The sequence below is a fragment of the Arachis hypogaea genome, chromosome 17 (assembly GCF_003086295.3).
Source record: "Arachis hypogaea cultivar Tifrunner chromosome 17, arahy.Tifrunner.gnm2.J5K5, whole genome shotgun sequence".
NCBI classification, from domain to species: domain Eukaryota; kingdom Viridiplantae; phylum Streptophyta; class Magnoliopsida; order Fabales; family Fabaceae; genus Arachis; species Arachis hypogaea.
Genome location: NC_092052.1, coordinates 117,762,636 through 117,776,993, shown reverse-complemented (window position 1 = coordinate 117,776,993; position 14,358 = coordinate 117,762,636). Strand labels below are relative to the sequence as shown.

The 14,358-nt window shown below is 34.1% G+C and overlaps 1 protein-coding gene across 1 annotated transcript; it reads right to left on the bottom strand.

The window, feature by feature from the left end:
* Positions 1 to 7,632: 7,632 nt before the first annotated feature.
* LOC112762540 (pollen-specific leucine-rich repeat extensin-like protein 4) lies at positions 7,633 to 9,932 on the bottom strand. The gene has a single exon (XM_025808408.3). It carries the CDS (start codon positions 9,922 to 9,924, stop codon positions 7,915 to 7,917), a length of 2,010 nt encoding a protein of 669 aa, XP_025664193.3. The 5' UTR covers positions 9,925 to 9,932; the 3' UTR covers positions 7,633 to 7,914.
* Between the last annotated feature and the right edge of the window lie 4,426 nt (positions 9,933 to 14,358).

Sequence of the window (14,358 nt, the reverse complement as noted above, 5' to 3'; positions counted from 1 at the left end):
TGAAGATTAATATATCTCATTTATTAAATCATATATATAGATGGTGCGTATAGAGGTATGACCATTGAATTGGCTCACTCTGAGAATTCCTAATAGTTATAATTATCGCATATTTGTCAATAGGATATTCTCAAGATGAATATAGTAATAGAGTTTCCTTTGACTTGTGACTAACATAGTAATTAACAATGTATTTATTATACTTTGATTCCGGACACCTAATACCCTAGGGTGCTAGTTGAATGGATATTGGGTATGCTTTAAATACTTGTAGAATTAATGATTAGTCAATAAGGAATCCGTCAACTTTCGGTAAAGAATTTAAGCTCTATAAATGACTGAGATGAATAAAACCTTGGCCAAGGGGATTGAATGAATGAAAAAATGAGTTTCTTAGGTCATTCACAGTTCATTATAATAATGGTAACAAGTTAGAGTTTGACAATTAAACCATACTCTAAGGGTTAACCAAGAGCTGGAAAGATGGAAGGAATTATATTTTGTTCATCTAAGGTTCTTAGTAAAATATATATTACTTCATACTATCGGGTCGTTGAGGAGTGTTGCTAGACGCCAACCTTGATTAGTAAATTTAGTATGACTAATTTACTACCCGCTTAGTATTGAACCTATGAGGTCACACACTAACGAGTGCTCTAATCTTTGCTATAGAATCATTTAATTATTATTTTGATTTGATCAAATAAATAATTATATTAATTCAAATGGAATATTACATTCTTTTCTAGCACCAAGAATATAATAATAATATGATAATTGAGAATATTAAATGAGATTTGAGAATAATTAGTTATTCTATTTCTAAATTTGGATGAGATCCTAACTGATTCTGTTTCAAATTGAGTTATGATATGATTCATAAATTTGAAGGATTCAGATTTAGAATTTTAAGATATGATTTAAATTTGAATTGAGATTCAAATTTAAAATTAGTAACAAATCTCATACTATATATATGTATGCCAAGAGTACAGGAAATAGAAGAAGAGAATAAAAACACAAAGGTTTTATTCCTTTACCTCTACACACATAAACGTATGTGAGCCTAATTCTTGGAGAAGAATTTTATGGCATGCAAAGAGTTGCAAGAGGTTTCTCAATTTAGATCAGATGTCTATTGGTCAAGGAGTTGACAGCAAAGGTTGGTCTTGGTGTGGATACGCCTAGAGTCTTCGTACAATCGAAGAATAAAGTTTTTACTAAAGCGTCTAAAGGTATTTAGATCTGATCTATATATTATTGGAATAAAGTATAAGCATAAAATAGATCTTTAAGGATTACTTTCTTTTCTTCTGCTGCGTGTTATGAACACTTGGTAATCCTTCACCCAGATAAATACACCCCATCTCAGTATTCGAAGAAGGCGCCAAGGAAGTAGCCCGTTGCAGTTTATCTTATACAATTTGAGTTTAGCTTTGTATTCAGTGTTGTATCTCGTATTGTATATTTAGATGTTTCTATCTGTTCTCATATTTATTATTGTATATTTAGCTTTGTTCTCGTATTTTTCTGTTTGAGTTTAGCCTGTTGCAGTTTTTATCTAACTTCGTATTTATCATTCAGTGTTTAATGCATACATAAATAAACTGCGCAAATACATAAAACGCTTACACACTAGTTTAAAATAGGTAATGAAGTTACATAAAAAGTTAAATAGGTAATATAAAGTTACATAAAAGTTACTGACGAGTTTAAAATGCATAAACACGTAAAAAGATTAACCACTATTGACCTCCGGCAGAGCTTGGACCTGCACCCTAAGGACATCGGCTACGGCTATGTCCCTCCCGTCTACATATAGTACATCGGCAAGGACCACGCATATCCCGTGAATCCATCTCATTTAAGTAGCGGGTTGACTTCGGTCTTTCTTTTGTCACGCGCTTCAATGTCCAATTGGCGGTCACCTTCGTTCCTTCATATATATCCCACATAGATGGGTCACCCATCGGAACAAACTCGCCTTTGTAGACCTTACAAATTTCAAACATCTTATACACGTCATGCACATATACTTGCCAATCAAGACGCTGGTTAGCACAACATGCAAGAACGTGGAGACATGGGAGTTGCTCGACCTGGAAATGGCCACAATCTCAGTGTCATTGTGCAAGGTTAACAGTGTAAATGGAACCATCTTGTATTTTGTGAACCTCAAATATCTCATTGCGCCTATCGAACCGATTGACAACAATGTTTCCTGCACGTCAAAAACTTTCTTCAACTCTTTTAGTGGCAAATTCTGAATACGTGAATCTGTTGTGGACATGCTCATGAGCCTCGACGCTCTTCTGAGTAAACAATTCGTTTAGCCGATAGAAAGTAGACCTAACAATGGCAGTCACAGGAAGATTGCGTGCACCCTTCATGACAGAATTTATGCACTGTACCAAGTTTGTCGTCATATGTCCAACGATGACCCCTGTTGAATGCCAACACCCATCTCTGAACACCGATCTTATCGCACCATTGAGTATATGCCTCACTCCACTCTTTAAGCCTTTGGTAGTTTTTGTTGTACTCTTGTTTTGTCCTAGAATAGCCTGTAGAATAAACCATCTAATCATAAGTAGATGCCACAAAATTACTATGAATAGGACCATAACAGCGAATTCAAATACCTGTGTTAACCATGAGTTTATGCAAATATGGAGCCTTGAACATCCTTAAGAAGTTGAACCCGATGTGCCTGATGCAGAACATGTGCCACGCTTTTGGTGGTGACTATGCACCATTACTGCGAGCTATTGCTGCTTCGATGGAGTTATGGCGGTCAGAAATAATGCCCACCCCATCAATGGTAACAACATATCTTCACAAATTGGTTAGGAAAAACTCTCACGCATCTGCCGTCTCATCCTCGACTATCGCAAATGCAATAGGCACAATGGTTTGGTTCCTGTCTTGTGCAACCGCAACTAAAAGTGCACCTTTATATTTTTCGTACAGGTGTGTGCCATCAACCTGCACCAATGACTTGCAGTGTCTAAATGCTATAATACACAGATAGAAGCTCTAAAAAACGCGATGGAAAACTCTTACACCTTGAACCTCCTCACTCTCACGGTAAATGGGGAGCATTTTTATTTGAACACGAGACCTTGGTATCTTTGTAGTCATTGCTTTCAACCATACTGGCAGAGTCTGGTAAGAAACTTCCCAATCACCGAAAACTTTTGTGACAGATTTCTGCTTTGCCAACCAAGCCTTGCGGTAACTTATAATGTAGTTGAACCTGGACTGAACTTCTGCAATAATAGACTTCACCTTTATTGACCGGTCTGATTTAACCAACGACCTAGCAGCATCTGCAATTGTGTCTGAGTCTAACTTGGCATAATCTTGTAAAATCATCCCCATGGTACACGTGTGTTTGCCATTGTATCTCCTGATCTTCCAACAACCTTTCTTTCGAATCAAGCTAGCTCGGATAAGCCAATCGCACCCTGCACCATAACCCTTGTATTTTGCATAGAATGTCTGCGGCTCAGACTCACACACACAGTGTAATCAACTCCTCTAGAGATAGTGTAGCTTTTGATTGCAGATATCACCGACTCTCTAGAACCAAATTCTATTCCGACACTAAACTCACCATCTTCCACCGCAACATTGCCTTCAACTACGACATGTGGACTACCGTTAGTCAGACAAGGCAAATAAAATAAATGGTAGTGGTAACTTTAATTAAAAACTATAACATACCCATATATATTCGTATACTCAGAAAATTTCAGGGCGTGCATGACTTTGAGATCCAGAGTCCGCATAAAAGACAGAACACCAAAGGGGTGCTGGCTTACAATCGCATCTGCTTCATTTTGCACCGTTGAATTGCCTGCCAAGTCTCCAGCATCATTTTTGTCATCGACTTCATAGTTGGCTTCGAACTCCTCTTCATTGTCATTGTTATCTTCTTCCCAATTTATATCCCCGAACTCATCAACATTGACCTCCTCACCAACCACGTCCAGTCCCGTATGTTGTTCGAACTCAATGTACAGCTCTATCATCGACATGTGAAATCGTAATTTTTGATAAATATAGAACATCTACTGCATATCAGTGATGGACATTATTTGAAACTGTATCTGTCCACCAAATACTTGTACAGGATTCCTGTATAAAATGTTGCTCACCCTTTTCGAAATGTGACTTTGTATGTTATCAAAAGACCATTTTGTAACTCTACAAAACTCATGGTGCATGAAATAGCAAATGAAAATAGACATTCACAAACAAAAGTCACTACTTCGTGTGTGTTTGGCATAATATACTCGCAAATTTGCAATACTTTTCATAACGTCAACTTCACCTAACCCGACTTTTTTGACACAACTAATTGCCATAAAAATAACTTACAACTATGAAATATATGCATGAAAGAGGAATAGGAGTAGAAGTGAGGAACTTCGGATGAATTGCGTTTCGTATTTATAGACAAGACTCTCGATTAAAATATTTTTTTTATACAAACGCAACCTGCGATTTGAAGCTTTTGAAAAAAAAAAGTTTCTGACAATTTAAAACGCAAGCTACGTTTTTTAGTTAAGAAAAAAGTTAAATATTGCCTATTTCATAAACGTAAGCTGTGTTTGGACTAAAAGCAAAACAAAAAAAATAAAAAAATCTAAAACTATTAAAACGCAGGCTGCATTTGATTATTTTCATAAACAAAATAAAATAAAAAACAAAGTGAAAAGGTAAAATATAAGTTATGATTTGGACTGATATCATAACAACGAAAATTTTTAACACACGTCCATTTCATTGCGTTAAACTATAATTTTTTTCGTATGCAAAAAATGAGCAAAAAATGAGGTTAGAAATTGAAGTATCTGTTATCTAGAGATTCGCAAAATTTCTATAAAAATGAATTTATTTATATATTTATATATATAAATATATATATATAAATTATATAAGTAATTTTAATTTATTTTATTTTAATTTATATGTTAAAAATTTTATGTGTAAATTATTATGTTAAATTTATATTTAAATTGTATTTGAATTTATACATTTTGTTGAATTATACTAAATTTTATTATGATTAGATTAATTTTTTTTAAAAAAATAAAATTTAATATCTATAGATATATCCAACTCTCTCACGAAGAGAAATTAACAGGACCTATAACAAAAATGAAACAAAAACATAAAATATTTTACTAAATGAGAATGAGATGTAAAAGAGATCTCTATCTTATAAAAATTCATTGTCATATCTAATCAAAAGAACTTTTTTTAGTTTATTTATTGATAAAAAAGATCAAGTATATTTTACTATTTTTTATTGGTGTCTAAAGGCTAGGTATATTGCATTATTTTTTATTTATTATTTATAACGAGAATTAAAAAAAATTATTGAAGCATAACTTTTTTTTCAAAAATATCTTTATCAATAAAAAAATATTTTATAAAATATTTACAATCTTAAATTTATAATAATCTTACATATATTTTAATAAAGAAAAGTGAATTATCTTATCTACACGTATAATTTGTATATATATTTTAATAAATAAAGGTACACCAAAATTATTAGATATAGTTGGTGGATCGAAAAAATTTAATGTCTAATTTTTTTCAAACAAATAAAAAATTTAAATTTTAAATACATTTTACTAAAATAACACAGAGCTTCTATTTACATATTTGTATATTTAATTTATTATATATATTTCTGTTACTATGATATATAATATTTAATTTGACACTATTTATTTTCTTTTATGAACTTATAGATGTTCGCTTTGCAGTCTTTTAGCCCCCTTTAGATGACATGCTTGGGTGATAGAGCCAGGTGTACATAGTTCGATCTAGTCTAAAGATTCAATCCATATATAAATATTTTAAAAGTTAATTTAGTATAATTTTATTGAGTTTAAAGTTGGATAAGAATTTAAAAAAAAATCGATCATTATTTAGGATTGGATTTAGATAAAGGCGAATTCAATTTTATTCGGTCTATATGTATTTTAAGGAGATTAAAAAAATATATATTTTAAATTAATTTTAATATTATATTAATTATAAGTTTATTATTTTATTTTTAATCATATTTATTAAATTAAAAAATAGATCAAAAAAGCATGAAATTAGAATTTATGGACAAATTCAAATTTAAATATGGATATTAACTTCTGGATAACAAGTATATTTTTTTGTTTTTTATAAATAAGTACATTATAATTTTTTGACATAAAATTTTTTAAAATATGGACTTTATCAGTTTAAATCTGATTTTAGTGTGACCCAAAAATAATAAGATTTCAAAAAGTTTAAGATCGAATAAAAATTTCAAAAATAAACTTAATTATTATTTTAAATCAAATCTAAATTAAAATAAATTCGAGTTCGTCCGACCATAAACGTACACCCCTACTTCGACATTTATCTAATATATTTTGTTATCATCAACATCCAATTTCTTCTAATTTACTTTCCGCAAGAATATAAAAGATATTACTTCGACATTTATCTTTTATCATCCACTGGTCAAGTCTTATAAAACCTTTCTTGTGCTCTTTGTTTCATCACTTGTATATAGCCTATTTTTTAAATTATCTAATAGCTAATCATCAATAATTATTTCGATTAGTATCTGATCTGTTATGTTTCTTAATTTTTCTATTTTATATAGTTTGACTTACAAATATTGATATTTATATAATCTTTTATTTTATTATGTATGTAGGTTCATGTGTAATTACATTTTGATATATATATATATATATATATATATATATATTACTTTTTTCATAATATTTAGTTTATAAAAATATAAAAATAATATTATTTCGAATTAATACTTAAAATCAAAGGTTTTGACTTGTTCACTGATGAGTGAATCCTACTAACATCATCACCTGAATAATGGTAAGAGTTATTTATAAAGAATTTCGATACTTAATTTAGCAAGAATTTTAGATAATTTTGGGTAAATTGAAATTCAAAAATATCTATATTTGATGTGGTATTTATAGAGAGAGACGATGACTTAGCCATCACTCTTAAATTTTTCCACTAGTAATAGTAGATAGCTTCTTCTCTAATATTAGAGAAGTTATCTTACGTTGAAAGTGGTTGAACTGTTGATGATACCTGAAGTAGTGGATAACAAGATCTGCTTGCCATGTAAGTCGAGTTGAGTACGGTTTATGGAGTCTATGCTCCGAGTAGATCGTATGGCTAACTGGCACAATCTGAGTAAATTCGTTAAATTTTTGTAGATCCCTTATGAAATTGGGTTAATTTATTTGGACCATAACTTTAACTTTGGGTCATAAAATGAATAAATATTAAGAGAATAAATATAAATAATGTCATTTTTAGTAATTTTGTATTCTATCATAATTTTGACTAATATTATTTAAATTATGTTAAATTTTTTTAAAACTGCATTTAGCAAAAATATCCAAATGCAAATCAAATTAATAGCAATCTAATTTTTGTTAAAATTAATTTTGTAAAACACATTTATATGAATATTCATTACAAACTTAATCCAACACACAATATTTAACAATTAATTTGTAATTAAACTATGCTAATATATCCTATTAATTAGTCTTACATGATATAACTCTGAAAGACCTAAAAGAACAGAAATGAAAAAGGCAATACAATAAAAATAACCTATCACGACATGTGAACTCGTCAAACAAATTAAACAGAAGGTGCACAAGTAAAAGTAATAAAATGACAAATATCTATGTTACATTTGATATCACTACAATCTTCATATTACTCTCAGTTAAAGTGCACTCAACCCATTCATTCAGGCAGTAAAAGAAGAAAAGCATATTGCCATGGTGTAAGTTTAACTTGATGGAGATACCATTTTCAAAGCACAGAGTAGCATAAGTGGCAGTAACTTGTGCCAGTCATTTAGTAGCCAGAGATGATTGGTGGAGGAGGAGAAGCATAAGAAGAACCAAAGTCATGTGGAATAACGATACTATCTTCTTGGGGTGGTGGTGCATGAACAACAGGAGGAGGAGGAGAGTAGGCGGGTGGTGGAGGAGAGTAGATTGGCGGTGGGGGGGAGTAAACCGGTGGAGGAGGAAAGTTAACGGGTGGTGGAGGAGAGTAAATTGGTGGTGGGGGTGGTGGGGACTGAACCGGTGGAGGAGGAGAATAAACGGGTGGTGGCGGGGATTGCACTACTGGTGGAGGAGAGTAGATAGGCGGTGGTGAGAAGTGCACTGGTGGAGGAGGAGAGTAGATAGGTGGTGGTGGAGAGTTGATGGGTGGTGGTGGGGAGTGAACTGGAGGTGGTGGTGGAGAATGGACTGGTGGAGGTGGTGGAGAGTAGACTGGTGGAGGAGGAGGAGGAGGAGAATGTACTACTGGAGCTGGAGATGGAGGTGGAGATTTTGGAGGCCTATTTCGTTCTTTAGGTTCTTCATAATGATCATCATAATCATCATCATGCTTAGGTGCTTTAGGTGGTTTTGGATTTGATGGTGTTGGAGTCTGTGGTGTTGATGTTGGCTTCTTAGTTGGAGAAGGAGTTGGCTTTGGCGACGACGGTGTTTTCTTTTCATTTGGAGAAGGTGTAGGCCGTGGTTTCTTGTTATTATGTGAGGAGGGCGTTGGAGTTGGTTTCTCCTTTGGAGGTTTAGAAGGAGTATTTGATGACGGTGTTATTGGCATTGGTTTCTCACACTGTGCCTTGCTACAATCAACAGGCTTGCTTATGACAGCATTACAAGCGCTTCCATCCCTTTGTTTTGGCCTTTCTGGTATGCAATTCTTTTGATCATCCAACTTGATCCCCTTTCTTGTTTTAGGGTTACAACCCTCTTCCTCACCGTTGAAGTAGTTATTCGAGAACGTGAAGTTCTTTAAGTTCTCCAACTCACATATGCTCTTTGGCACAAAACCAGTAAGCTTGTTGTTTGCAATCGACAACACCGTCACTTCCTTCAATCCCATCAACGTTCTTGGCAACACACCAACCAAGTTGTTCTCACTAATGTCAAACACTTCCATGTGGCTAAGCTTTCCAATCTCCGGGGGCAAGCACCCCGTAAGCTTATTGTTCGTCACAACAAACTCATTCAATGTAGTGTCCATCGAACCAATACTTGTCGGGATGCATCCCTGAAAGTGGTTGTTGGCCAATACAATCACAGAGGCCGGAGAGCTTCCAATGCTCTCTGGAATCGCAGATGTGAACCTATTGTTGTTCAAGAAGATTGCATCTAATGTAATGTTGAAAAGCTCCGATGGAACCTCGCCTTCGAAGTCATTAAACCTGAGATCAAGGTAATGAAGAGAAGATATGGAGAGAACAGGGTTTGGAAACGGACCCACAAAACGGTTGTTGCTGATATCAATCTCATACAAGAGCTTTAACTTGGAGAAGCTTTTTGGGAGAATGCCACAAAACCTGTTAGAGTTTATGTGCAAAAGTGCAAGATCAGTTAACAACCCAATCTCTGAAGGGATGTAGCCTGCAATATCTGCATGGTTAAGATCAATGCCAGCCACAACTTGAATCGAAGGGTCATCAAGTGCTGGAGCACAATAGACTCCATTGTAAGAGCAAACATTAGGGCCCACCCAATTAGATGTGAAGTTTGATGGGTCAGAATAGATAGCATGCTTCCATGCTTCAAGGGCAATGTAGGCACTCTTGAGCCTAGGATTATCAAAGGTCAGGTTAATTTGGTAATTATCCACCCAGTCGTCGGGTAAATCAGCGTTCTCCTCAAGGGTTAACAATTGGCGACGTGCAATGAAAGAAGCTTCATCGCTGGAAAAAGCATCAGAAGGTGAGAGGATGAAGAGAGACAGCAATAGGAGGAAGCATCCCAAGACATGCATTTTATTACAAGGTGAAAATAGCAACTTGAAAAGCCCTAAAGGGTTACTTATAGAGAAACAATTCATTAGGAGGAGGGATTGTGGATAGAGGAGAGAGGCTCTACAAGATTTTCTCAACTCATGAAATACCTTTTATGCAAAATTTTGTGTGTTTGTTTAATGCGGTATCTAATTTTAGAGGATGGTTTAGAGTTTATACCGCGTGGATTCGCTTTAGCTTAATTAAGTTGCTTCCTCACCTAAATTTGCGTTTAACGTAATGTAATCTTTGGAAGAGTAACACAACCATGGAACGTATCTGGTTATAACATACTTGCGCGCAATATATTACTACTAATGACCCCATTGCATTATTTTCCTTAGCATGTGTCATCTTTTCTTCTATTTTTAGCGGTTGATTGTTGCTATTTTTGTTTAAAAAAACTTTTTCCAACAGAGCTTGCATGGCTTCATTCATAATGGCTGCATCAAATATGGATCGCATGTTATTTTTCAATCTCTTTATGCATATTTTTCGTTGTGAAATACTTTCTAGTTTTTTTTTTTAATTTAAATAAAACATCTCAATACTTTCCTTATAAAATATTTATAGACATTTTACTAAGTAAAATCATATTAGGTATACACTAAAATTAACTACTAAAATTAGTTATTAATGTAAAATATACATTAAAAATAAGTTAAATTATATATGCATTTTTTATTCAAATATATAGTAACTAATTTTGGTGGCTGATTTTGATATGCACATAGCATTTTTGTACTAAGTATCCTATAACATTCTTTGAAAAAAAGGTTATTCCCATGGTAAAATTCCTATATGTCATCAACAAGATTTATTCACAACTAACATTAGTTGTATTCATCCACCAGTATTCATCTACCAGTGTCACCATTCATTCACTCATCATGCATGGTTTCCTTCACTACATTATATCGAAATTGCCATCTATGTTGACATGTTCAAATTTAATTTTTTATTTATTATGTTATCTATCTATACATTTCATATTTATATTAATGAAATAATTTGCATATCAGAACTTTGTCCTTATATAGTTATTTTGTAACTAAATTTTTTTAACTTTATAAAGAGAAATCTGACAAGTGTACACTTCCATTGCATGTTATTATTGCAAAATTCATATTTGCCAATTCCTTAGCTTCTATACGATTTTTCTAATGAATCCTGCAACTCAAACATTTTTTTAACTGGAAAATTTTCATTTCCAATACTACAACGTTGTTTGAATTATTTATCTCAATACGGAAGTCATTTTAAAGCTGCTCACAATCCATATTTTTCAAAATCACAGTCATTACTTGCTTTGAATAAGTATTTTCATGTTATATATACCATACACGATATACATTCCTATTCCAAAAATTTCCTCCTTCCTTTCTTCTCTAATTCATTTTCATCTTTCTTATCTTCCAGTACTAATGTCTTTATCAGATTTTTAGGAATATGGTCGATTTTTTTCATAGAACTCAACCCGGACATGGTAAGTTGTTAAATTCTTTTTCTATCCCTTTTCATAATTTACTTTCTTAGTTATTATGTTTTATTTTTGTTATTTTGTATCTACTAATAATTGAGCTCTACCATTACTTTCAAGACATGGGTGAATACCTTCGATCTTTTTAAGAGCTTTAAGGAGTCCTTAACTAATGAGTTAGTATTTTATGGTTTTGTTGGCAATAAAATCGAAGTTCTTATTTAGAAGGCTCGTCGCGCCGCAATTATTGTTAACGGTAACAATAATTTTTGTATGTTGTATGGTCTCAAAGAGGATGGTTGGTTAAGGGTTTGCTACGTTGGAATGGACAAATTTCTTATACTCGAAATAAGTGACCACAACATGATGAAGTATCTATGTTTTCCCCAGTCAAGCTCCCTCTGGACATTAAATCTTCTCTTGTCATGGAAAAGGTTAATGCTAATGATGATAGCCATCTGGTTCAACCAAGATTAAACTCTCTATCTCCTGAATCATGTATTAAAACTCCAAACAATGTTATTCACCAATCATGTTCTGAAGAATTCTTCTGAATCATTCAGCCTCTACTTCAAGAGAATGTATTCAAGAATATTGATGGAATTCAATCAACAAACCCAGTTGAATTAATTCCTAGTTCTAAGGATAATAACCTCTGTTTCAACCCTGTTCAATATTCATCAAATCCTGACCCAATCAAACAAGTTTGTTTGCTTACCGACTTTACTTCTGCTCTAAACAATTCTTCAAATAATAATCATATGCATTATCCTTTTTTCCTCTTTATTTGACTATTCTCAACTTATGTACACTAATAGTAAAATTGAGAAAGAAAACATTAACATTGTAACTCCTGTTTTATCCGGTCACTTCATTAAAGTAATATCCCCATCCTCTTCTCCTCTTGAGCCACCATCTCATTCCATTGTGAAATCTATTTCCGATTATTAGGCAACCCATTTTTCATGGTACATTTTCGTATTATATGGTCACAATTTCTCCTTCGTTATCAACTAATAATTTACATGGTTTATTTTGTTTCGGTATTTTTTTTTATTAATTTTCACAGTTGTTGCCTTCAAAATTTGCATATGTAGCATTCCTTTTAAGATTGCGTTATGTCCATGTACGTCAACCAATTAGACCATCCTTTACAATAGGAATTAAATAGAGGGGATCTAATTCTTTTCTTTTAATTCCTCCCAGTCAGTAGTGCTCAGAGCCTTTGGCATACTCTGCAATTGTACTTGGTCTCGACTCTTAGTGCTCTATCTTAAGGGTTACTTGACACTTTCACACCACAAACATATATTGTTAGGGAAACAACTCTTTAAGCTTTTAATCATATTTGACCTTCCTAACCATTAATATTCAGAGCCTTAGACCTTGCTTCTTATTTTCTGTTGTTTTTTTTTTCTGTTTGTTTTGCTTCAAGGATCAATGTCTTACTCAATTTGGAGAATTCATAATATTTCTCTAAGTTTCTACTCCTCAAGAATCAACAATCTTGACAACAATATCTATTATGCACTATTTAATGCATACATTTAGAATCAAAGTTAATACCACCACATCAAAATAACCAAAATAAATCAAAATATATAACTCAAGTCTCATGCATTTTACTTCTTCTTTTCTTTTTCTTTTGATTTTTCAAACTCAGTATGCAATACATGAGACAATTTTCAAAATAAACATAAAATATCAAACTAAACAAGTAAGCTAGAGAAACAAGAAAATACTACTAATAATCATGCAAAGGAATTCAAACATATAATAGAAAGCAAGATAAAATAACTGGAAAAACATGAAATAAGTAAAACAACAGATAATGAAACTCAACCACCTCAATCCTGGTGGTTGCTCTCTCCCGGAAATCCTCTCCAGCACCTCAGCTCCTCCAACTCTTGTCTCTGGCTCTGCTGTTCCTCCACTAGCTGATGGAGGAGGGCAGAGTGGTCCTGATGCTCCATCCTCAGTTGATCAACAGACGACGTCAACTGCCCGATAGATGTAGTTAACTGCTCCCAATAGTCATGAGGAGGGAAATAATATCCCTGAGGCATCTCAGGTTGCTCCTACTGAGGAGGGAGAACTGGCTCCTGAAGCAGTGCTCGTCCAAACTCCTTGGCATACTTCATACCCCGCCTTGTAATCTGTTTGTCAACGTTAATAGGGGTATCTCCATCAATGTGGACTCGAGCAGCCTTATACAGGTGGAAGATGAGGTGAGGAAAGGCCAATCTAGCAGACGTGGAGGCCTTCGCTGCTATGCTATATGACTCCTGAGGGATCACACGCTGCACCTCCACCTCATTACTGAGCATGATGCAATGAATCATCACAACTCGGTCAATGGTAACCTCAGACCAGTTACTCATAGGGATGATAGAATGCTGAATGAACTCCAACCATCCCCGAGCAATCGGCTTCAAATCGCGCCTTCCCAGCTGGTATGTCTGACCTCGAGCATCCCTCCTCCACTGTGCTCTAGAGAGGCATATATCAGTGAGAATCTGGTCTAGTCTCTGATCAGTGTTGACCCTCTGAGTGTAGGAACGAGGGTCATCTTTGGATGGTGGCAGCTGAAGTATATCCCTCACCCTCTCTAGATCGAACTCTAAGATCCTACCTCAGACCATAGTGCGCCAGTTCTTTGGGTTGGGGTTCACGCCCTTAACATGCTTGTACATTACTCAGGCATTGGAGTAGAACTCCCTGACCATTAGAACACCCACATCCATCACAGGGTTGCATAGCACATAACAACCTTTCCTCAGAATCTGTTCTTGGATCTCTGAGTACTCATCCGGCTGTAAATCAAATCAGACCTCCAGGATGACCTTCTTTTTGCTCACAATCTCATTAAAGTGATCATCGTGGGTCTTGGGGGAAAACCGGCTAAAGTCGAATGGACCAGTTGAAGGAACCTTCTCTTTTCTCTTCCATGAAGAGGATTCTACGGTTTTTGGTGCCATGTGAAAGATGATGGAAATGGAAA

Bases quoted from the DNA above. Each gene is read 5' to 3' on its own strand.
- LOC112762540 (XM_025808408.3), bottom strand. From the start codon at position 9,924: ATGAATTGTTTCTCTATAAGTAACCCTTTAGGGCTTTTCAAGTTGCTA.